Source organism: Microcebus murinus, chromosome 8 (genome assembly GCF_040939455.1).
Source record: "Microcebus murinus isolate Inina chromosome 8, M.murinus_Inina_mat1.0, whole genome shotgun sequence".
Taxonomy (NCBI): domain Eukaryota; kingdom Metazoa; phylum Chordata; class Mammalia; order Primates; family Cheirogaleidae; genus Microcebus; species Microcebus murinus.
Genome location: NC_134111.1, coordinates 11,021,037 through 11,045,745, shown reverse-complemented (window position 1 = coordinate 11,045,745; position 24,709 = coordinate 11,021,037). Strand labels below are relative to the sequence as shown.

General features: G+C 42.4%; 1 protein-coding gene across 4 annotated transcripts in view; it reads right to left on the bottom strand.

Annotated features, from left to right (window-relative positions):
• C8H2orf76 (chromosome 8 C2orf76 homolog) overlaps nucleotides 1-24,672 on the bottom strand; it is a 63,055-nt gene extending 38,383 nt beyond the window's left edge. For 2 of the 4 annotated variants that reach the window (XM_076005470.1, XM_076005471.1), the window contains exons 1-2: nucleotides 24,591-24,621; nucleotides 11,517-11,592 (exon numbers count right to left, since the gene is read on the bottom strand). In XM_076005470.1, the coding sequence (XP_075861585.1) occupies nucleotides 11,517-11,591 (75 nt within the window). In that variant the 5' untranslated portion in view covers nucleotide 11,592; nucleotides 24,591-24,621. Of the gene's footprint in view, nucleotides 1-11,516; nucleotides 11,593-24,590 lie in introns of all 4 variants that reach the window. The other 2 variants (XM_012749212.3, XM_020288527.2) reach the window with 1 other exon arrangement.
• Between the last annotated feature and the right edge of the window lie 37 nt (nucleotides 24,673-24,709).

Genomic DNA, 24,709 nt, shown 5'->3' with positions numbered 1-24,709 from the left:
TTTGCACATAGCTTTCAACCATAATATACAATAAAAGTAAGTACTTGGGGAAAATACCTACAATAATAATAAATGTAAGAAAAGATGTACAACCTCACTAGTAATCACAGAAATTCAAGATAACAATGAGATATATCACTCATAGAACTGAAAATTTTAAAAGTCTGACAATATCTAGTGTTGGCAAGTGAGTAGAACACAATGAGAACCTAATCAGTGAAGTTGGCCACCCAAAGGGGTACTACTTTTGGAGATAATTAGGCAATATTTAGTAAAACTGAACATAACAAATACCTTTTGATCCGACAATACAGATACCTTTCAATCCAACAATTTCACTCACACATAGATGCCCTAGCAAATCTCACACATACGCACAAGGAGAACTATAAAAAACATTAATAGCAGCATAGTTTGATAACTGCAAAAACTGGAAGCAACTAACGGCCCATCCCCAGGACAATGTAAATGATGGCTACTCATCAGCAGAATATTACAAACAATAGAAATGAATGGACTAAAACCACATACAGCAACATGGATAAATCCCAAAAATACTGTATAAAAAATGTTGCAAAAGAATCAGAGTATAGAGTACTACCAATTATATAAAGCTTATAAACAGTTTTTATTATGTTTAAAAGGAAACAATTATTTGTTATATCTGAGGCAGAAGAAGAATTATGCAGTTGGGGAGGGATACACTGGGCCTTCAATTATGTTACTAACATTTTAATGTCTTAAGCAGATGTTAGGCATATAGGTATTATATTAGTCTTTATGCCTCTTAGATATCTGAGAGATATCTTAGATATCTGAGATTATGTAATATTTCATTACATAAACAAGATACATTAATTTGGCCTGGAAAGTCTCTCTGAATGTTAGATTGCTTATACAACTATTTTACTTTAAGTATGAGAGAATATACAGCACATTACATATAAAAAGCACAAAGTCTAATTGTTTTAATGCATAAAAATAATTTGTAATTATAATCAGCATGCTGTTTATAATTAAATGAGTGGTTCGAAAGGACCTGAAAATAGATTTTTCCCCCTAAAATAAGGACTCAAACTTACAATCTTGTTTAGTGGTTAACGAGCTTAACAAATCTTTTGATAATTCCAATATTAATTACTATACTATTTCTTAGTAAACCTAGTTTACAATGCTCCCCAGAAAATCTATTCCTAGAATCCACGAAATAATAGCAGTTCAGCAAAATCTACAGAATTAAAATGCAAAACATACTAAAGTACTTAATACAGAATAAATAGCTCTTAAGAAAGGTATCATAAACACCTTCTCATATTTTAGAGCAGTGTTAACAGGTTAGCTAAAGCGATGACTACTTCTCCCTCCTCTCACTTACCCCCAAAGAGCAACAAAAAAACCCTTCCAAAATACACCCACATTCATACACCTATATCCACACACTCCAGGAAGCCCTGCAATGCAGCCCACGACCCCAGAGAGCTTAGAGCTGGACAGATTTAACTTAAACATCAACTCTGCCTCTTAGCTGCAACTGTCGCATATGTAAAGTAAGGAGAATTCCTTAAAAAGTTGCTCTTTGTCCAGACTAACAGAGCAAAAACCTATCTAAAAAAAATAAAATAAAATAAATAAAATATGGAGAGAGTGAAATGCTCCATAGAAACAAACAGGAAAAAAAAAAAAAGTTGCTCTTTGAATTAAGAAATTAACATACATTAAACAATTAAGACAGTTTCTAGCACATAGGGCATCTCAATAAACAGCAGCTACTTTTATCATTATTGCTTTACTTAGGCTAGAATAGGTTTGGGTATAAAACAGTTCATATAAGTAGCAGGTAAAGATAAATTCCCAAGTGTGATGAAACCAAGGCTGGGCAGGCTGGCACCTGCATGCCTTATCAAACTGTTTTATAATTGTAGGTTTGGTTTTTTTCACTTAATAAAAAGTTAAGTGAAGTTAAGTGCTCAAATGTTGTACTTAAATAGTTGAAGTTTTCGATTAAAACTCCAAATTTGTGTTCATATCTAATTTTAGTCAACAATGTATTGTCATCTTTCTCAGAAATTTGTTGTAATTTATACTCAGTAACTGAAGAATAGCTACTACCAGAAGGACCATTATCTAATTTGCCTTAAGGATGGTGGGTCACACAGCTTGTTAGCTTAGGGAGAGTGCTATACTTACGAGGCAGTTTAGGAAGTGATGTTACAGATTTTAAAATCTGGCATTTTCCCCAAAAGGTTTGACCTACTTAAAAAAAAAAAAAAAAGAATCTGATCAAGTTTAAAAGGCATTCCTCAAATGAAAGGACAGAGAAACCAACAACAATAAAGTTAGGGACAAATTAATTTTAAAAAATATTCAAGGACATAAAAGATTTAAATAAATGAAATGACAGACCATATTCTTAACTACAAAGGTTCAAAGTTGAAAAGTAATCAATTCTACTGTCAATGGAAAAAAGCCAAACTCTGTAAAATAATTTTAAAGAGATTTATTCTGAGCCAAACTTGAGGTCCATGACCCGGAGCCACTGCCAAGAGGCCTTGGGCAAGTGGACTCACCGTGGCTGGGGTACAGTTTGGTTTTATACATTTTCAGAGAGACAGGGGTTACAGGCAAAGTCACAAATCGATACATGAGAGGCATACATTGGTTTGGCCCAAAAAGGTGGGACATCTCCAAGCAGGGGCTTACAGGTTATAGGTGGGTTTAAAGATTTCTTGGCTGGCAATTGGCTGAGAGACTTAGACTTTATCTAGAAGACCAGAAAGGATATGCTTATTTTAAGATAAGGGTGTGAGCACTCTGGGAGGTCCAAACAAGAGGACATTTTAAATTTACAATAGGCACCTGCTAGGATGCTTGAGTTAAGATATTTTAAATTTATGATAGGCATCTGCTAGGATGCTTGAGTTAGATAGGGGCTTCTTATCTTTTAGGTGATGTTAATGCCAGACTAGAATCAGGTTGGGAAGTAAACCATGGCTTTATTTGGTTAACAAAAGCAGCTTAGTGGGAATTTAGTGTTTGTCAGCCTGACCCAGCTGGCCTCCTTAGGAAAGAGTTTTTAGCAAAAGAAAAAGATCAAAGCTTAGTCCTCACTACCTAAATTGATCTATAGATTGAGTAAAATCCCAAGCAAAACATAGAAAGGCTGTTTGGGAAACTTGGCACAAACATTTCTAAAATCCATCTGAAAGAATTTGTGAGCTTTGTCAGTAAAGTTACAAAAGAAGGAAAAAGAGACCATTGGCACTAATTATTAAAACATCTTATAAAGCAACAATCATATGTGAATAAGTTCCTATGATTTTCATAATCTTATAAAATCCAATAACAAGCATTTTCACGCAAAAATCAAGCTATAGTAATGTAAACTGTGATACTGGCACAGGAACAAATGAACAAATCAGTGGAACATAACAGAAAACTCTGAAATAAGATTACAGAAAATTTAGCATAAGATAAAAGTGGCATTTTAAATTAATAGGGAAAATAGCTTGTTTAGTGAATAGCATTGAGAAAACTTGTCAGTTGCAGAGAAGTACTGTTGGATTCTCATCTCCTTTTATAAAAATAACCTTTCCATGGAACAAATACTTAAATTTAACTATAAAATCAGAGAGACAGCAGAAAAATAGGTACATATTTTTGTAATTTTTAAGGTAAGAAAGGCTTCAAGCAAATAGAAAAGAGCAACCATCAAGAAAAATGTTAATAAATATAATAACATAAAAACATCAGAAAAGACCAATATCTCAATAGAGATGTGGGTAAAGGTACTTAGCATGCAATTGGCTAAATTTCTTTTCTTTTATTTACTTATTTATTTTTTTGAGACAGAGTCTCACTCTGTTGCCCAGGCTAGACTGCCGTGGGGTCAGCCTATCTCACAGCAACCTCAAATTCCTGGGCTCAAGCGATCCTACTGCATCAGCCTCCTGAGTAGCTGGGACTACAGGCATGCTGGCCAGGCCGGCTAACTTTTTCTATATATATTAGTTGGCCAATTAATTTCTTTCTATTTATAGTAGAGACAGGGTCTTGCTCTTGCTCTGGCTGGTTGCGAACTCCTGACCTCAAGCAATGCCCCACCTCAGCGTCCCAGACTGCTAGAATTACAGGCGTGAGCCACCGCGCCCGGCCGTAAATTTCTTTTAAAAGTCAATAATGTGAAAAGATCAACTTTACTTTTCACTAAAGAACTGCAATAGAAATAGCAAGAGATATCAATTTTGCCATCAGATTGGCAAAAATAAAAAAAAATAAAAAACTGGGCAGACTGGTGTTGGCAAGGATATGGAGAAATAAATATTTGTCTATATAATTGGCAAGAACAAAAAATCATACAGCTTTTCTGGATGTGAATGGGTAACCTGTAACGAAATTTTCAATATGTGTTTACCAAAATGTTGACAGTGGCTATCTCTGAGTGGTAGAAATCCAAGAGGCTGTTACTTGATTTATATACTTGTTAACATTTCCTGATGTTTTAGTAATGATCATATGTTTTAAATTAAGCTATTTCGTGGTATGCTTATATTTGCACTTTTCTGATGTATATATTATGCATCAACAAAAAGTTATTTTAAAAATTCATCTATTTCCATTTGTTCTTAAGAAAGAAGAGATGATTGAACAAAGTAAACAATAGAGAACTTACAGAATATCAGAAAGGACAGGGAGAGCTAGAAACTTTGTTATACTCCTGATAGTCCTGAGAGATATGAAATCAATCCAAACAGCAGTCAGAGGCAGCAGAAGCAGGTCACATGCCCAGAAGAGTCTGAACTTGTCCAGGATAGCACAAACGGCCTTCCACACACAGTCCCTCCCTGCCTCTCTGACAGCGTATGTCACCACCACAATCTGCCTTTCACATGTCCCTCCAGCCGCAATGACAGCAATGACAGCTCCCAGCTCCCATGCCTACTCCGCTGCTGCCAAGCCTCTGCCACTCCTTTCCACCTCCAGCTTCTCTCCAAACCCACTCCGCACCTCACCCTCTTCGCCTTCCCATGCAAGCATCCTTTGAGACTCAGCCCAGCGACCATCTTCTGCAGGACACCTTTGGGGTCAGCTCCTCTTCTCCCCCAGGCTGAGCTGCAGGCCCCTCTGTCTGCCACCACACCTCATCATTTCCTATTGACATCTGTTTTAGGGGCCTGGCCTGCACGCTCCTTGAAGGAAGAACACTGCATGGTTTATTTCTGCAGTCCCAGCAACTCGCGTAGCATGAGGCACATCAGTGGCCCCATAAATGTTTGTAGAACTGATGAGCAGTGAAAGGGCTGAGGACAACCTGCATTCTCCCATTTCCTAAGGACACACTGACACACCAATCCTGCACACTGACACACGGCCCAAGAAAATGTTTGAGACCTGTAAAAAAATCTTATTGCTTCAGAATATGAATTTTTAAAAAATCAAAATGTTTAATATCTACAAAACATAAAGTTCAATAGCAACTCAATTGCATTCATAATTATATATATGTTATATTTAATGTGGGATATTGGTATATTCTAATACATTTTATATGACCCAGGTGGGACTTTGAAAAGTAAGAGTGCCTAGGGCTTAGGAAGATCTTTAAACCTCTCTGCCTGTAATACCTGTTCTGGTATTACAGAATTCCCTGGTCCCTATGCAGGGCTGCTTTTTTGGCTCAGGCTCCAGCACTGTGAGGAGGGAAGCATGGCTTGGGAGTTTTGAGCCCCTACAGCTGAGATGGGCCTTCAACCTGCAGTCTCCGGCCTGTGATGGAAGCTCAGCAACTAAGGAAAGCCAGGAGGAGCTGTACGTGGGCCCCCTAACCTGCCCACCACTCTCCTCCACAAGCTCCTCCTCCCTCCACAGGAGGGTTCTCACTGAAGAGCTAGGAACCAGCAGGGGCAGGCCCCTAAGGTGAAAAACTAGGCACAGCACATAAAAGGGGCGGGAGCTCAAAAAGAAAAACATGTAACTACAGAGGATTCTGGTTATTTGTGGCAGTTGGTTTATAAAGCTGGCTGCAAACACTGAATTAACAAATCCTGAACCATTGCTGCCAGGGGAAATACAGGGTCAGAGTCCCATGAGGCTCTTGTCACATTTTCATCAAAGGATCAACACATAACCTTTTCTGTGCGTGTTTCTGTTTAAAGATGCCTTATTTAATGTAAAATACATTGTTGATTAACATTAAATTCACAACCCCCAGCACTGTAATTCATGCCTGAACAAAACTTATCTAATATATATTTTCTCATAAGACACATACCAGCCTTCTTGTGCTTAGGAACTCTAGATGTGCTTCTGAATTGCACTTGGAGGCCATTTTAAATAGCAGAATCACCAACAAAAAAACAAAAATGAGAAGTACAGGGCACTAAATAGACCACAAACTGGACAGCTGTTGACAATGTAAGAGCTGAAACAAGGAGGAAGAGCATCGCTTTATTTGACCTCAGCTGAGAGCCTGAGTGTTGGGTGACTCAAATCTTTCACTGCTCTGCACATGTCCAAGAATTATCTAGAAAGCACCTCGAGTATTGCTTTGGGGGTTACAAATAAATGTTAGTGAGCAGGTGAATTTGTGTATATAGAATTTGCCAATAATCAGGATTAACTGTATTACCAAAACAACAGTACATCTACCTTCCAGTATTTGAAGAAAGCATGTGCTCTTGACCTTTTTATAAAAGAATGGAATCCAAAATGAGCTACCTGTTAGAAGCTTCCAGTGTAGGAAGAGCGCTCCAGCACTAAGGTGGTTAATACGGAGAAGCTCTATAACCATCAGGCACTGGCTGAACTTCCTTCATGTGACAGGGAGATTTTTGAGAAGTGATACATATGACTGGAATTTTAAGAGACTCCGAGAGTGAATCGTTTTGAAAAATTGAAATATCCTATAAAGTTATACCTGCTCCCTAAATTTAAGTATTATAAAATCAAACTTGTTATATATCAAGTTTGCTTTAAAGTTTGTCTTACCCAAATGAAAAAGGTACAACTTTCAAAAAAAAAATAAAGTAAGGTTCTAACCACTGCTAAATTTAAATAAATTTGCCCTAAAGCTGCCTCTGTACTTAGAAAACTGTAACCTAACTAAATATGTAAACAAACTGCAACCTGTGAGTTTTGGTTTTTTTTTTTTTTTTTTTTTTTTTTGAGACAGAGTCCAGGCTAGAGTGCCATGGGGTCAGCCTAGCTCACAGAAACCTCAAACTCCTAGGCTCGAGCGATCCTCCTGCCTCAGCCTCCCGAGTAGCTGGGACTACAGGCATGTGCCACCACGCCCAGCTAATGTTTTATTTATATTTTTAGTTGGCCAATTAATGTCTTTCTATTTTTAGTAGAGACGGGATTTCGCTCTTGTTCAGGCTGGTCTCGAACTCCTGAACTCAAAAGATCCTCCCGCCTTGGCCTCCCAGAGTGCTAGGATTACAGGCGTGAGCCACTGCACCCAGCCGAAAGTTTCTTCTTATAACAGGTAACTGAATCTCAACTAATCATAGCAGCCAAATCTTCAGCCAAGAGCAGGCTGGGAAAAAAAAAAAAAAAAAAGATATATATAGATATATATATCACCCTGAATGCTTAATTCCTCTAGATTTAGGAACCAGTATCACAAGGCCAAGAGTCCATCACTTTCCTTTTAAAACAAATAATTCAATAAAATGAATATGAAACACAGTTATTTGTCATTTTTTGAGAGGAAATGAAACCATCACAGATAACCAGGTATAAAAGTAGAAAAAGCAGAATTCTGCCAAGAAAATCACTGAATGTACAAATAATTATGAAATTGTACCTTAATGATTTTGGAATAAATAATTGTTAAGTACTAAATATCATTCAAATATGTCATTTTACAAAAAAAAAAAAAAATGTTGTTTAAGGCCAGGGGTGGAGGGTGGGGAGATCTACATTTTTTTTTACCCTTCCTAAAAATACTGAGCACCTAGAACACTGCTAGTAAGTGAATGATAAACATTCACCTTTTATAGTCCATAAGAGTGAAAAATATAATTAATTCACATTTAAGACTATGACTAAAAGTAAAATGTTAATTCCATTTTAATCTATTTTGGTCTACTTCAAAAGCATAATTTTTAACTCTTGGAAGGAGAAAAAAATTTATTCCAAAAATAGACCTGAGTAACTGGTCATAAGCTGGTCATTATAAGAAAAAGAAAAAAGGTAACAAAATTTGCTTTAACACAGAGTACAACAGTGGTTTCCAGAGACTGAGGAGGGAGGAGGAGAGGACAGTGAAGAGGGTTAGTCAGTGGGTACAAAGTCACAATTAGGAGGAATAAGTTCTGTTTAGCTTCATAATGCAAATTAAAGCATTATTCTAGAAAAAAATCAGTTAAATAATCTTTCACTAACAATAAAACTTTTGAGAAAGATATTTTCAACATTAATTTATAAATGATTTTAAAATCTTCAACCTCAACCATTTTTTTTAAATGAAGAGGGCGTGTTTGTGAGGGGGTGCTCAGTTGCCACGTTTGTTTTTGTTGAGGCAGAGTGTCACTCAATTGCCCTGGGTAGAGTGCAGTGATGTCACTGTAGCTCACTGCAAGCTCCAACTCCTGGGTGGTAAGTGATCCTTCTGCCTCAGCCTCCTGGGCAGCTGTGACTACAGGCATGCGCCACAACACCCAGCTGGGTTTTGTTGTTTTGTGTACTTTCTTTGTCTTTTTTTTCTTTGGAAGAGATGGGGTCTCACTGTTGGTGGGTTAGGCTGGTATCAAACCCCTGAGCTCCCACAGCTATCCTTCTGCCTCAGCCTCCCAGCGATCTAGGATTACAGGCATGAGCCACCACCCCTGGCCAACCTCAACCATTTTTAGATAGACTAAAAAAAAAAAATCTTCCATCTCTAGGGGTTTGGGTAACACAGCGGATACAACATAAGCATTAGCTACCTCTGGTACCTGTGCACATGCTTCTCCGTGCGGTACCTGCTTTACTGCATAGTGGCGTTAGTAGCTGCCTCTCCAGAGGAACGGTCATAACCAACTCCAAATAAATAAATCCTTGACTACTGTTCACAGTTAGAATGTACCACCTTCTGACAAATCAGCATTTACAGTTCCACAGACCTGTCATCAAGACCTTCAATTTGGGGCAAATGCACAAAACCGTAACTTGTTTCCTCTGCTCAAGGCATGTGAGACTCTCAGGAAACTAACCAATCTGGACAGCGAAGTTCTCCAAAGGGTTGGAGACTTAGCCATTTGGAAAGACTATTTCGCATACTTTCTTTCTTAAACAAGGTATATTGAATATAAATTCTATATTTCTTGATTCACAATCACCAGTGAGAATGTTAATCCTTGCACTGTGTGTTTAGCGACATTTCTCCATGGGTCTCTCACACTTCTGCATGCCGTTTTCAAGAATGTGTGTAGAGTGAACAGTCTAGAAAGACAGACAGTACCTCCCACCAGACTGTCCAGTAAATAATAACATATCCCTCCAGGGTAAGGTTAGGCAAGTTCTGCTCATAGCCCCTTATGAAGAAGGAATTACCTACACTTGGGGTTCTACAGCCACAACACAATCCCACTGTGTATGCAACAGCCACCTGAGCCACTGCGGCAGCCCCTGTGGGACTTACAGGGTGGGAGGAATGGACACAAACACGAAGCTGCCATTGGCTGGGGTATAACACAGTCCTTTGTCTCTGACCCAGGGTCACGTGTCTTTTGCCGGGATCAAGGTTTGGATTACCTAAACTCAGGGTTCTACACCTATGACACAAACCCACTGCGTGTGCCGCAGCCATCAAGGCCACTCCGCATTGTTCCCATGGGACTTACAAGGCAAGAGAAACTGACACAAACATGAAGTTTGTTGACACAAATAAGAAGGAGGCCATTCGCCTGAGGTTGTCTCCGCAGCCAGAGGTCTTATGTAAGCAAACTTGAATATGACTTGGAAACATTTCTTGTAATTGACTCAAAAAAAAAAAAAAATACGCCTCACAAATCACAAACGACCAACCAGCCAATTGGTTATACAACTAGGACCTCCCATCAGACGATATGCAAATAAAGCAAATGCCTCCTCACGCCACACCCAAATAAGGCAAATACCCACCTGCAGCCAAATCAGGTCATTCTCTTCTTTGCTTCTGTTTGGCAGTGTGACTCGCTGCTCACACTGCTAGGGTGCAGCTCTCTAAACACCCTCTGTTTCTGAGTGCTACCCAACTCATGAATCCCTCTTTGTTTAAATAAACACTGTTAGATTTAATTTATCTAAAGTTTTTCCTTTAACCAGCTGATGCTGTTGGCTGCGCTGTGAGTGATATGGTCTTGGTCTCTGACCCAGAAGTCTCGTGTCTTCTGCCAGCATCCAGTAAAATGCCAGGCACATGTGTCGGCTTGCGAGTAGGGTAAAATCTCATACCCAGCACAGTTCTCAACAGTTGTTGGTGACAAGGATGAGAATGCTGGCAGAGACATAGCTTTCTGAAACAGAAAAGACAAGGGTCTGTGGGCTTAGGTGATATGAGAAGATTCCATGGGATCCAGTAGCAAACGTTCTTGCATAAGTGGTGGGTGTGGAGCAGTAACATTAATGTCTAGAAGGTGAGCAGCAAAAGACCGGACTGAAACAAGCTGCCCAGCGGTGCTGTGGTTGTTGCCCACTCTCCTCTGGGTGCCAGGAGGAAGGGATGTCATCATGACATTGAGGCGGCAGGCACCATGGCACCAGGTGAGAGGCAATGTGGCTGTAGCTGTTGAATGTAGGAGTCCCAAAGCTAAAACAGATGATGTCAGCAATGAGCATACATAGATCTTTAGGTGACCGAACAGTTCATTGGGCTGAGCCATAAGTAACCACCAGGCCATTTGAAACTGGAAGTAAATGTACCTCGCTTACTGGCACACAGCCAGTTTCCCCCAATGCCCCTGATCCCTCCCCTTGCCCTCCACCATGACATCTGCTTTAAAGAGAAAGATGATAGGAGTGATCCAGGGTATCCCTGTCCCTAAGAGGAACTGAAAACCTTATGCACCCAACCAAGTTGGAGAACTTCAGAAAGGCGACACAAACTTTTATGACTCTGTGAATACAGGCACCCAAGTCATCATGCTACCTGGCCCTGGGGCAGGGAGTTACACAGATTCTACTAAAAAGGTTTGGACAGGATTCACAGTAGGTGGGGTCCTTTGTGCCAATTCAATGTGCTATTGTTTCTATATCTGAATGTACAGTAGAAAGTGGTGTGTCACAGAGACTTCTACTTCCCTGTACATAAAGCCAGAGGGGGTTCTCCCAATCAGGAAGAGCTGCAGATGGAGAAATGTCAGTAGGACAATCTCCCCACCATTTGTCACCAGTGGGTGGTCAGGATATAAAGCAACTGCCCCTACCCTCTGACGTCTCAAGTTTTCATTACATAAAATGATGTCCTGTCCATTGGCAAGTCAGAAGCCTCAGTCTCAATGGTTTTCACCAGGCTGTGATCACATCTCTGCCAGCAGAATTCAAGGACTACTCACCAAGTTTCTTGGGACTATGTGGGTGCATTTATAATGACTAATCCCTTTGGCCATCAGAGGAAAATGGCTCTTCATCCTGTCACCACCAAAAAGGAAGCCTATCACCTTGTTGGACTCTGGGTATTGAAAACAGTATGTGCCTGGGATGGCTATGTGATGTGTCAGTGTGGCCAACCTGAACTAAAGTCCTTACAATGTGCTTTCTAGTATGTTTCCGATTCAGGTGGGCCACGGGAACGTTTGCTCCAGAGAGTTAGAGGCTGGATGGGGCAGTGGCTGTTTTGTACCATACACACACCTTCCCCCAGTTATTCAATCACATCAAAGTGCTGCTAGGTAGGGATTTTGCAGGTGTTAAGTTTCAAGTCAGTAATCAAAAGGGAGATTATCCTGGGTGGGACTGACTCAATCAGTTAGAAGCCCCTTAGGATAACATAAGCTTTCCCTGAGCCCAGAGACAACCAAATAGCACCTGGGTCTGCAACTGCTCTCCCTCTTCCTGGGTCCTCCCTCCTGACCACTACTTGGGACAACAAGCTTCGGCTCACGCATACGGTGTCCAGCCTGCTCTTCATCGGCTGCCAGCCTGGACTTGAGCCTCGCTTAGCAAGACCCACAACTGAGTAAGCCAATTCCTTGTGTGCTCTCTGTGTGTATTATTTCTTTTCCCCTACTGGTTTTGCTTCTCCAGTTGAACTCTCACTGAGATGGTCCACACAGACATTCTACTAGGTCCTGTATAGTGGCTAACACACAAACCAGCATCCTGAATAGTGCCTAACCCGTCACTGCATGGCAAGCTCTCCGGCAACCTATGACACATTCTCTACCTTTGAGGCGCCAGTCTCTGTGGCTGATGTTTTGCCAACTGAAGCCTCTTGCAAAAGGAGGCAGCCTGCGCCTGGAGGTGCCTTTTAAGGTTTCCAACTCCTCACCTGCGACACAGCCACCAGGTACACCCCTTTTGACAAGCAGCTATTAGCTTGCTATCAAGCTCTTGTCAAAACTGGACATCTGAATGATGGAGCCTTGTGACTCTTCAGTCAACTCTAACACGACGACTACCAAGGTGGGAAGGGCCAAACAAGTTCCCTTGTCAAATAGAAGTGGTGCATTCAAGAACACCGCTGGCCAGGCCCCAGCAGTCTATAGGCTTAATGTGGAGAAGTGGTAGTTTTCCCTTTGGGGAAAACTTCATTCCCCACTACACTACCCAAAGCACAGTTGCTGCCTCATTACAACCCTCGATTCACCGGGGTCCCCTAAATGCCTGGGCCTTGTTCATGGGTCGTCTGGCTAAGCTGGAACCCAGTGGTACCCACTGGGATGCTGTGGCTGTTCAGCTCAGCTCCAGATACAAAGAAGCGAAAGTTCACATGGCCACCTGCTCAGTGGGCAGGACTCAAGGCCATCCCCATAGCTCTGGCTGATATCCCCTGGGTGAAATCTTGTTATATTTTTACTGACTCCTGGGCTATTGCCAAAAGCCTAGCTACTTTGGTCTGCCTTTTAGAAAACTACAGACTAGCAGATTAAAGACGCCTCTCTTTAGGGATACGGATTGAACCACATGGGTGACTCACACAGATGCCTGCAGAAAGGGCTGTTCCATGATGCAATGACTGGAGCCAAGCTGTTGATTGAGCCTACACTGCCCAGACTGCCACCACTGCTGCCTGCATCCGTCATCATCCTGCACAATAATACGTCCACCACCCTCCACGGGCACAAAGTAAAGGACTGTGCTTCTGATGCAGAGGCTACCACTGCATGCCAGACTCAGGACTCCTGCCGGAAGCTGACCCATTCCTCTTGCAGTGAGGGAGGCCACATGACAAGGACTGTTACCTCCTCCCACTCCTGGAAGACTGACTACAGTCAATCTTTGGACCTCCTCTCAGGACTCCACACCCCATTCACATTTTTCCAGGTTATGGTGTTGATATTCTAGTCCAATTTCAGACTCCAGGCACACCACTGTGACCCTTGACATGAATCTTGCTGTGTCTGGTTCCCTGACTATTCAGAGTCTGACAATGACACACCTTTTACACTAATGCTACTAAACAATGGGTTAAAAGTCAAGGTATTCAGCAGGCTTTCCGTGCCTCCCTAGGATCCACAGGCATCTGGTATTGCTGAGCACTGGAAGAGCCTCTGAAAAAAATGGACTCAAAGATTTCTCCCTCTATCTCCTTCATCTCCTCCTAGTCCACACAACACAGTAAGGCAGTTTGCTTGCTGATTGTGGCTGTCCCTGGAAAAGGATCATCCTCTCTCAGCAGTTTCCTGGGTAATATCAGGACAGAAGGGATGGGGGGGTGCAGACCAACCTGAAATTCTGGGATCCCACCCTAACCATTCCTGGGCATGCTGCTTCTTTCTTTCCCCTATAGAATCCCAGGCCAGCCTGGGTGGCATCCCTCCATGTGGCAGCCGGCCAAAAGAGGGCTTAGGGGATTTGAACTTAAGTCTGGGCCAGCCACCTGGAGCCTCTTGTGGGATTCACATGGTCCTAGGTCACAAGGGTAATGACCATGGGTACACTGTGGCCCAAAGTGGGAGGCATAATGGCTCCCTGTAAGTTTTGTAAAAATCCCCTTCAGGGAATAAGAGTTAACCATAGTAAATGAAAAAAAAAAAGTGAAGTTATATATAATAGCTACTGGAATGGGACACACAGATTTGTGGAGGTGGAGGGAGAGAAGTAGCCTCAGCATCTGGGGAGGAAACAGGTTATACCCCAGAGGTAGGGGTGCAGAGAGCATTCCTCCTTTATTTTTCAGAACTGCCCTGGAGCTGCCCTCAGAAGCCAAACACCCTGGAGAGGCTCTCCCAAACTGTTGTGAGCACCTTAAATTTTTTTCAGCTTTACTGAGGTATAATTAACAAAAATCACATGCACTCAAGATATCCAATGTGACGTACTGAGTGTTTTACCACATTCCCTATCCATCGCCTCACAGCCATCTCCTCAGTTACCTTTTGCTTGTCTGGTAAGAATGCTTACGCTCCACTCTTAGCAAATTTCGGGTATATAGTACATTATTAACCATAGTCACCATGCAGTACATTAGGTCTCCAAAACTTATTCATCTTATAACTGACAAGTTTGTACCTTCTGACCACCATCTCCCCACTTCCCCCTCCCCCTAACATCTGGCGACCACCCTTGTACTATCTGCTTATGTGAGTTACACTATGTTAGATTCCACATGTAAGTGAGAGCATGCGGTATTTGTCTTTCTGTGCCTTATTTTACTTATCATAATGTCCTCCAGGTTCATCCATGTTGTTGCAAATGGCAGGATTTCCTAATTTTTTTAAGGTTGAAAAAGATTCCATTGTAACAGGCACCTTAAATTTATGATAACTGACACCTGAATCTGCCAACCCCTAACAAACCAATAAATCTAAGAGAAGCAGAAGTCTATCGGAAACATTTATCCCAGGCACCCCCCCCCCAGCCATCCCTCAGTCATTCAATGGGGCAGACAAACACCACTCAGCTAACAGCAAACAAGACAAAAGGGACTAACTGCCCTCGGGTGGTCCTTCCAAAAACAAGGGCTAAATGAAAGGATGTGGGCTCAAGTGAAAACTCAGGCCTACCAGCTGGCCCAAAGCCCTGACAACCTGTGTCCTCCAAGTGACACAACGCCCAGCGGTAAACCGTCAACAACACTTCCTTTCCAGGGCATCACGTGCACCCAAAGCCTGTGTTTTTTTATGGAAATCAGCATTAACTTGCCCTCCACCTGAAAACCCTGTTATTGACATCTTAGGGGTGTTCATGAGAGACCTGTAGGTGTTTCGGAAAACATCACCAGCAAGCTCTCAGGGGACCATGACAATCTCTCCAGAGACTGCCCTTGGTTACTCAGGGAAGCTTCCTGTAGGGTTAACTGACTCATTATTTTATGTGCATCCTATGGGCAATTTCCCTGTAATGACAATGATCCAATTAAAAAGGTGGTATGAAATCTGTCCCCAACTTTCATGAAAGTGGTCAGTAACACCACTTTGCCCTGCAGTGCATTCAGGTCAGCAGCCAACTCCCTGGCCAGGGTTGCTATGGACGAAAGAATTGCCCCAGACTTTCTCCTTGAGAGCCCAGGTAGAATCTGCACAATCACGAACACATGCTGCCATGCCTGGATCAATGAATGCCTCGAACCAAGTGGAAAGGTCAGTAGAGAAACAAGGAGAAAGCCAACTGGTTTTTAAGACATAACCTGATGGTTTCTGGAATTGTGTGGCAGGCTGAGATCAGGATCCTGGGCATGGTTGAGGTCAACACTGCAGGTTGGCCTCATCCTGCTGTTGGAGTCCTGTTAATAGCAGCCCTAATTAAATGTTGCATGACCCTAACTGCACCAATTCAGTGCCAGCCCCTGGTCATCAGATTGCCCAGAGCGGCTGACAGAATGGCATACTCAAGGGGAAATTACTAGGATACGAGGTAGAAAGGATTGGCTCGTACTGGGAGACAATTATCCATGAGTCTCTTAAGTTTCGTCTTGACTGGACTTTCCCCAGGATATTTGTACAGTCAACAGCCCAGGAAGACAGTGACAGTGTGTCCTCCCGCAGCAGAGCGTGGGTGTGTTTACTGTCCAGAGTAGTACAGACAGTGGTCTACACACTGATCCAATTCCTCCCCTCCCACTCTCTCTTTCATCCATTCTAAGCTAGACTTTGCACCCACTCCTCAGTTAAAACAGCACTTAATCAATTGCAATGAACACGTCTCTGTCCTCATCTTCACAACATTTTGCTGTCAGTGTAAGATGATTACTCAACTCCTCAGAAGCCCTGGACACGGCTGAATATATGGCCCACTCTCCTCTGCCTCTAGCACACCACATGCCCCAGCTGTTCTGACTGCACTGCTACTTTGCTAGATCTCTTCCAGGCTCCTCCCTGAGACCTAAGCTTAGTGCTCCTCCACATTCAGGACTCATCCATCCTCTTCTCCCCCTGCACCGCCCCTGGACAACCTCTCCCCTCTCTCCCACCATGGCCTTCACTGTCATCTCGGCCGGCCACTCCCTAAAGTACATTTCCAGCCCCGAGTTCAAAGCTTATACAATGAATTGGCTACTTAATGTTATTCAGAAATCACCAGGCATCTAACATTTAACATATGCTAAACAAGCCACTGGAAAGGAGTCTTCCTTTCCCCTTACTCCCTAGCTGATCCATCAGCAATCTTATCAACTCTACCCCCGAAATGTATCTTGAATTTCTCCATTTCTCCCTGTCTCCATTACTGCCACCCTAGTCCAAGTCACCACTGTCTCCTTCTTGGGACGACAGAAAGCCTCCCAGTTGGTCTTCCCACGACTAGTCTGGCCCCTTCAATCCATACTTCACAGCAGCAGGAATGATCATCTAAAAATACACACTCGAGTCTCTCTCTCCCCTGCTTAAAATTCTTGAAAGGCTCCCCACAGCCTTGAAAGTCAAGTGCAAATTTCTCATCTGGCCAACAAGACCCTGCGTGATTTAACCCCAGATGACCCCTCCTCCAGGTCACCACCCAACGGCCACACTGGCCCTCATTCAGTTCTCCAAAGACATTACCCTATTTCCTGCTTTTGCACAGGCTGTCTCCTTGATTGAAACATTCTTGCTTTTTCCAAAACAGGATCCTTCTTATCTTTCTGTTCTCAGCTTAAACATCACCTCCTCAGAAGGACCCTTCCTGACCACCTGGCCCCACTGGTCACTCCTTTGCTCTCTGTTCCCAATCACCATGATAATGGAACACAGGAGGGGAGAGACCATGTGTCTAATACTAATTTGCTTACTTCCAGTTTTTAGATGTCCTACAGGTTGAATTGTGTCCCCCCCAAAAGAAATTTTGAAGTCCTAACCCCTAGTACCTCAAAATGTGATCTTATTTGGATCTTATAGGGTCATTGTAGATATAATCAGTTAAGTTAGGGTATGCTACAGTCTCAATGTTTATGTTCCCCCAAAACTGATATGTTGAAACCTAATCTTCAATGTATTGGGAGGTGACTAGGTCATCAGGGTGAAGCCCTCTCATGAAGGCATTAGTGCCTTTATAAAAGAGGCTTAGAGAGTTCAGTCTTCCCTCCCATGTAAAGACTCAGCAAGAAGTTATCATCAGTGAACTGGAAAGTAGTTCCTCACCAGACACCAAATCTGCCAGCACTTTAATCTTGGACTTCACAGTCTCCAAAACCATGAGCAATAAATTTCTATTGTTTATAAGCTACCCAGTCTGTGGCAGTTTGTCATAGCAGCCTGAACAGACTAAGACAAGGTGGGACCTTAATCCAACACGACTGGTGTTCTTACAAGAAGACAGACACACAGGGAGAATGCCGTGTGAAGACGGAGGATTAAAGTGATGCATCTACAAGCCAAGGAGCCCCTGGGGCCACCTGAGGCCAAGAGAGACAGGTGGCAAATTCCCTCTCAGAGCCCTCAGGAAGAACCAACACTGCCCACACCTTAAGTTTGGACTTCTGGCCTCCAGAATTATGGGACAGTAAATTTCTATTGTTTTAAGACATCCTATTGGTGACACTTTGTTATGGCAGCCCTAGGAAACTAATAGAAATTGAAAACACACAAGTGAAAGGAGTTCTTGGGGTAGAGGGGAGGATGAGAGGGGCATGAATAGCAGTTTTAATATTATGTCTCTTTATTTAAACTAAAATTTTCTTTTTGAAAGCAACCTAACTATTAAAATATGGACTGCAATGACAACGAAGCCAGGCAAATATACATATACGTGTGGATCGTGCAAACATTTCTTATTACACTATCGATGTTAAAAATAAGATGTTAAAAACAAAGACTGACAAATTATAATGGAGTCAATGAAAAAAGGCCACAGACTTGGTGTAAAAAACCCAACCTTTATAGTGAAAGACTCCTTGGTCTCAAATTTATGACCTTATTATAAGAACTGGGGCAAGTTATTTTACCTCTGTTTTGTTATGAGTTTGCTTCAAGGTTCCTGCTCTAATACGCTGCATTAATCATGGTCATGACAGTTACCCAGTGTGTAGCAAACACTGTGCTAAATGCTTCAGATACATCTTTCTGTAATCCCCACTTAACAATCCAGCAAAATAGGTATGATTATACCCATTTTGCAGGAGGAAATGAAGGATGTGTTAGTTAAGAATAAAGCTGCCAATTCAGTAGTAGAGCCAAGACTAGACACACATCCTCTGACTTCCATCACTTGCTACCCACTATATTACTCTAATAATGAATCTGATAGACTATAATAAAGAACACCCCTTACCACAGCAACATTCCCAGTACTTCTGCATATAATCAGAAAATACTGTCATGAAAGGTAAATTCAAAACTTACCTTTTAGTATCATCCATCCCAGGAAGGATATTTTATAAATTGAACTATTTCTACAGCTAATACTCAAAAGTATACAATTTTATTAAGCACTAGCTGAAGTTGGATTTGGCCTTACTTATACTCATTATTAATGACCAAACCAATAAATATCTGACCACTGGCTTCTTAAGAAGAAAAACATCCTATTAAATTTGACAGGGAATAATCTATAATCAGGAGAAACAGCTCTGAAGTAGCCAAAACAGCACCAATGCTCTTCTGAAGAGAATGGAAGAACAATGAGTCTTTATTCAACTTTAATAGCCACAACTAAAGTCACAAATTCAGGAGCCAATGTACTTCACAGAACTAACAATAATGATAATAAATTTTAAATGGCATAAAGTATAAATACTTATATACTTCCACTACCAGAAAGATGGAGTAGATGTACTTTTCTCTATAATTTCCATTAAGTACAACTAAAAACCCTGGACATTATATATAAAACAAACATAAGAAGACTCTGAAAAGAGGAGAGAAGCAGGCAGACAGGTTAGGGATCTCTAGGTCCAAAGCATTGTTGCAGCAATGTACAGCTCTAGTGTTACAGCTCTTGACTGGGGAAAGAACTGAGGGGACCATTACGCAAAGAGTTGGAGAACAGCCTTTATTCTTCCACAGCAGGTTCAGCACACCTAGTGTTACAGCTCTCTACAAGTCTTCCGATCTTCTGACCCTTCCGCCCCTTCTTGTTCTCTTCCTGCTTTTATACCCTTGGTAGGGCTCAAAAAGCATCCAATCAACTACAAGCTTTAACATCCAATCAACAACAAGCTTTCACATCCAATCAACAACAAGCCTTCACATCCAATCCACAACAAGCCTTCACATCCAATCAACAACAAGCTTTAACATCCAATCAACAACAAGCCTTCACATCCAATCAACAACAAGCTTTCACATCCAATCAAGAACAGTGGGATTCAAAAATTACCCAATCAGGATCACACAAGCAGCGTGGCCGGAAATAGGCCACATGCGTGGGGGGGGGGCGGGGGGCATTCCAGCACGCAGGGGCCCCAGGTGGCTCTCTGCTTCAGGGCGGGTGGGCACCAGCAGCGCACCCTCCAACTGGCCACGCACAGTGCTGGCCTGTGGAGATGCGGAGCTACGGGGAGGCAGCAAGCAGCCTCGTCCTGGTGCCTGCCATTTTCCGTATCAGCATGACATGGTAGTGAGTCCTGGAGTTTCTATACATCTCAGACCTGGAGCTGAAGAATCAGCAACTTGGAAACAGCAACTGGTGCAGCATAAAAAAGCCTCAACAAAAAGTCACATACACCGAGAGGACAGTATAGGAAAAAATAGTACACATAGGGTTCCATGTTATCCACGGTTTCAGGTGTCCAGTGGGTGTCTTGGAGTCCTCTCAAGGATAAGCAGGGACTACTGTATTTCTTACAGTTGCATGTGAAGCTACAATTATCTCAAAATAAAAATTAGGGGGTTTTTTAATAGCATTATCTCAAAATAAAAATAAAGTTTTCAAAAATGGCATTGTCTTCCAAAGGAATTATCAGCCTAAGCATCTGTCACAAGATTTTAATATTTCTAATTTTTTTGTTGATAGGCAATAGAAGAGCTTACTAAGAAAATCCATCTCTAACAACCTAATTTCAAAGCATTTACCACGTGCCTGTCATGTGTAACTAGGAGCTAGGGAAACAGGCAAAGATGTAGAAGACACTGTAGACTGAGAAGAGAATATATATTAATACTTCTCATGAAGCAATGAGAACTACAGTGAATTCAAGATACCTACATTATTCCAGCCCATAATCATAAATGCTTCTAAATAGCAGCACCTGACCAATGTATGACCAACCTACAGACAAGCAATTCTAAATAAAGTCTTTTTCCCTTCTTCACTCCCAAACAGCCTAGGACATATCCCTACTAGAATCTCCCCCTCCCAATCTGTCTGTTTCACCTCAGCCCTAACTATCCTGTCCCATGTTGGCTAGATAGAAACAGGAAGATGGAGAAAGGAAAAAATGGTACACATGTGCACGTCACACACACACATTCACTCTTCTCTCATGCCCGCCTTGCTGCAATTCCTCTGAATGTAAACACCCAAAGAACAGGGTAAGGATGGCAAAGAAGGGCTTGCTAAGACCTCCAGCTCCAGGCCTCCTCTCACTACTGTGATGAGGAAAGCCATACTGCATTCTTTTTTTTTTTTTTTTTTTGAGACAGAGTCTCACTCTGTTGCCCTGGCTAGAGTGACTTGGCATCAGCGTAGCTCACAGCAACCTCAAACTCCTGGGCTCAAGTGATCCTCCTGCTTCAGCCTCCCAAGTAGCTGGGACTACAGGCATGCACCACCATGCCCAGCTAATTTTATATATATATATATATATATATATATATTTTTAGTTGTCCAGCTAATTTCTATTTTTAGTAGAGACGGGGTCTCGATCTTGCTCAGGCTGGCCTTGAACTCCTGAACTCAGCTCTCAACTCCCTCAGCCTTCATAAAACTCCCGACTCTGACTCCACCCATCTCAGAAGTATTTCCCAAGCTCCTTCCCTTTTCTTTTCTTTTTTTTTTTCCTCACTCACTGACCCACCTCTCATTCCTTCCTTTTAAAACTAGTCTCCGCCCAGCTTTGCTGGAGCCCTGCCATGGGAGTCACATTCCAAGGCACTGGAAAGCAAATACAGGATGAATATAATCCGTCATTTGTGAATGCTCTCCCTTGCCTTCTAGTAAAGCTCTCCTGTAACTGTAGTTCATTTTTAAACGATTAGGTTACTTTTAGAAATTAGAGGTTTAATTTATACCAAGAAACATAATGATAAACTACTGCGCAAGAACTGTTTTCACCTGTTAATACATCTTGCCCGTCCAGCTTTAAGCTGAAACCCAGCAAGCAAAGCCTGTGGACAGTCAAAAATGGTATCCGTGGATGCAAGGGCAACTGCAACAGTGCAGTAGCCTTTCTTTTGGCTGACAGGGTAGACTGAGCTGACAAGTTGGTTGGTCAGGCATCACATCTTCCCTTAACACTGTAGGTGCTCTGCTTCCAAAACTCAGTACAAAGAGATTACATGGTCCTTGTACCAGAGTTCATCTACTTTACTCAAGCCCATAGTTTCACATTCAGTTCGAATAAATCTTTGGTTTCCAATCTCATAGCTAATCAGAAGAAACAAATCTTCATAGACAGAAAAGAACTTTATTCATTCAACAACCTTTTCTTGAATGACTAAGAAGTGCCAGGCACTTGGAGATACAGCAGTGACCAATATACAGTGACCCCCTATCCTCTCTGACTCATGTAGGAGAGGGGGCTCAGACAGTAGAAGAGTAAATTAAAACAAAAATAACTGTAAATAACATATAGCATATGACAGTTGCGAAGAATGACATACGCAGAGCTAAGGATCTTGCACTTTCTCAGGATTATGAAGAACTACCCTTTCCAGTACTGTAGAAATACAGAATTTAAAAAACACAATTTATCGATCCTAAATATACTCTAAAATTTATTTTACAAATGAAATTCCAGATGCCAGCGCACTACCATTTCTTTATGTTAAAAGTTGAATGCCATACCAACTCCCTAGAGTAGAAGAATTAAGTGGAGGGCTTTTAGATAGCATTTCCAAGGAGGGAGGTACCAAAACAGTCACTGAGAAGTGAAGGAAGGAAGCAGAAAGTATGCCCAAGAACATGCTTTCACCTATCTTGAAATTATCGCCTAGGGTGGGTTCTGTAACAAGGAAAACATTCTTCTTTCTCCTCCTTGTCAAGACTACTTAGCACACTACTCCCTGGGATCCACTATCCTTAATAGTTCTGTACTTCAGTTGTATTAAGTAGCTTTTATAGACTCACCTGGGTACAAAACCACTATGTGGAGAACATTTTTTTTTTCAGGAAAAGGGAATGTATTCCAAACAAGTAACCAATAAATCAACTCTACTTCAACTGGAGACTGGCAAGTTAATGTCAAACACTAGCCTTGATTCCTACAATGTTTAGCTCCAGTCAAAAAAAAACCCTCAATCACACCAACTGATCTTTGAGAAATGATAATTACATTATCAGAGATGCCTAATCTTCTTAAATCTGCCCTAGTAAACACAACACACTAATGTTAAAACCTCTGACTAGGAGATACTCTATACTACAAATCTGACACACAGATAATTATCTGAGTTTCCATAGGAAACTCAAGGAAGCTGTAAGCACCAAGTGGAACAAAAAGGAATCCAGGACTCAAAAGGAAAAAGCAGCTCTGAATTGTCATTTAGGAAGAAACCTGCATTTCTTACTCTTCAGTGTAATTTCTCCAAACTTAACCTCAGGATTTTTGTCGATTTGTTTGGCTTTCCTTTCTCAAACAAAATACTCTGATATTGCATCTCTCTCCACTTCTTTCCAAACATTTCACAGGGCCTAAGTTAGAAAGCTGTCTGAAATTTTCCTCCTGGCCTTTCTTTCTAAACATCTACAGCTATAAATGGGGATATGGGAAAAAGGAGAGTGGAGATTTGTAGTCCGACCTCTTGCCACAAATTAGGAATTGGAGACGAATGATCTCTCTTTTTCAATGATCTCCGGAGAATTTTCTATCACTGCCTCCCTTCACCCAGCGCTTCTGTAACCACTACCAGATTATTATTCCTTTAGCCTCCTAAGCCTCAAACCTCAAACTCTTCCATCACCTGTGCTGCTCCCTTCTATTTCCATGGAGATCAGTCTCAGAAACAACCTTGTAAAGACCTTCCCCCTTCAGGCTCACCATCCTCTGTTCAAAACTCTGATGACTTCCCATCTCACTCAGAATGAAAGTCAAAGTCCCTAAGATGGCCAAGCTCTGCATCACCTGCCAACCTGCCAGCTCCCTAACTCTCCAGCCTCATCTCTTTTACTTTTTCCCTCATTTCCTGATCACACCTTTACACTTGTTCTCCGCTTGGAATCCTCCCTCCACCTTCTTGAGGGACTTTCTCAAATGTTTTCTTCCCTCAACACCCCCACTCCTCATTTAAAGCTGTAAACTTCCAACTTTCTATGCCCCTAAAAAACTCTCTATTTAACTTATTGTATTAACTATTATCCCTGGGATTGCAGGGATTCCTGTTTTTGTTCACTGCTGTATCCCCAAGGGGTAGAGCAGTGCAAGTTACCCGACAAGAATTCAGTATTCATTTTAAAAAACGTTTGCTGAGCACCTGTTCCCAAACCAGTCTGTTAAGTGAAGATAAATAAGACACTATCCCTGCCTTTAACGCACCAGATGGAGAACTACACCACAAACATAAATGTGCAATAGAGGACCAAAAACTAAGGCCACAGGCAGCTCAAAGAACATGCCAAAAGTTCAGAGGAGGAAACCTCGGCTTCGTCTTTCTGGGCACCAGCCCAGCCTAGCGCACGGCGCAGCTCAGCAGGACCGTCCCCGGAGCATCTCCTCTAGACCCCTCGCGAGCAGCGGGTCCCGCTCGGTATCCCCAGGTCTCAGAGGTCACTTGCCCAGAGATGCAACTTCAGGCCGAGCAAGAAATTTAAGGAAACAAACTGAAGGACCTCTGCTCTTCAGCCTCCGCCCCCACCTCTTGCCCCGCAAGCCGCCTCCCACAGTGGCCGGGGACCGAACCCAGCCGCGGACCAACGCGCCCTCGCTGCCAACAGCGCCTTCCTTCCGCGGTCCCCACCTGCTCCCGGCGTCCCCCTCGGCTCCTCCCGGCGCGTGCGCGAACAGGCCCACATGGGCCCCGGAGGAGCTGGCGCGCGGCCGCGGCTGGGCACGCCCCCAGCGCAAAGCTGGCTCCCG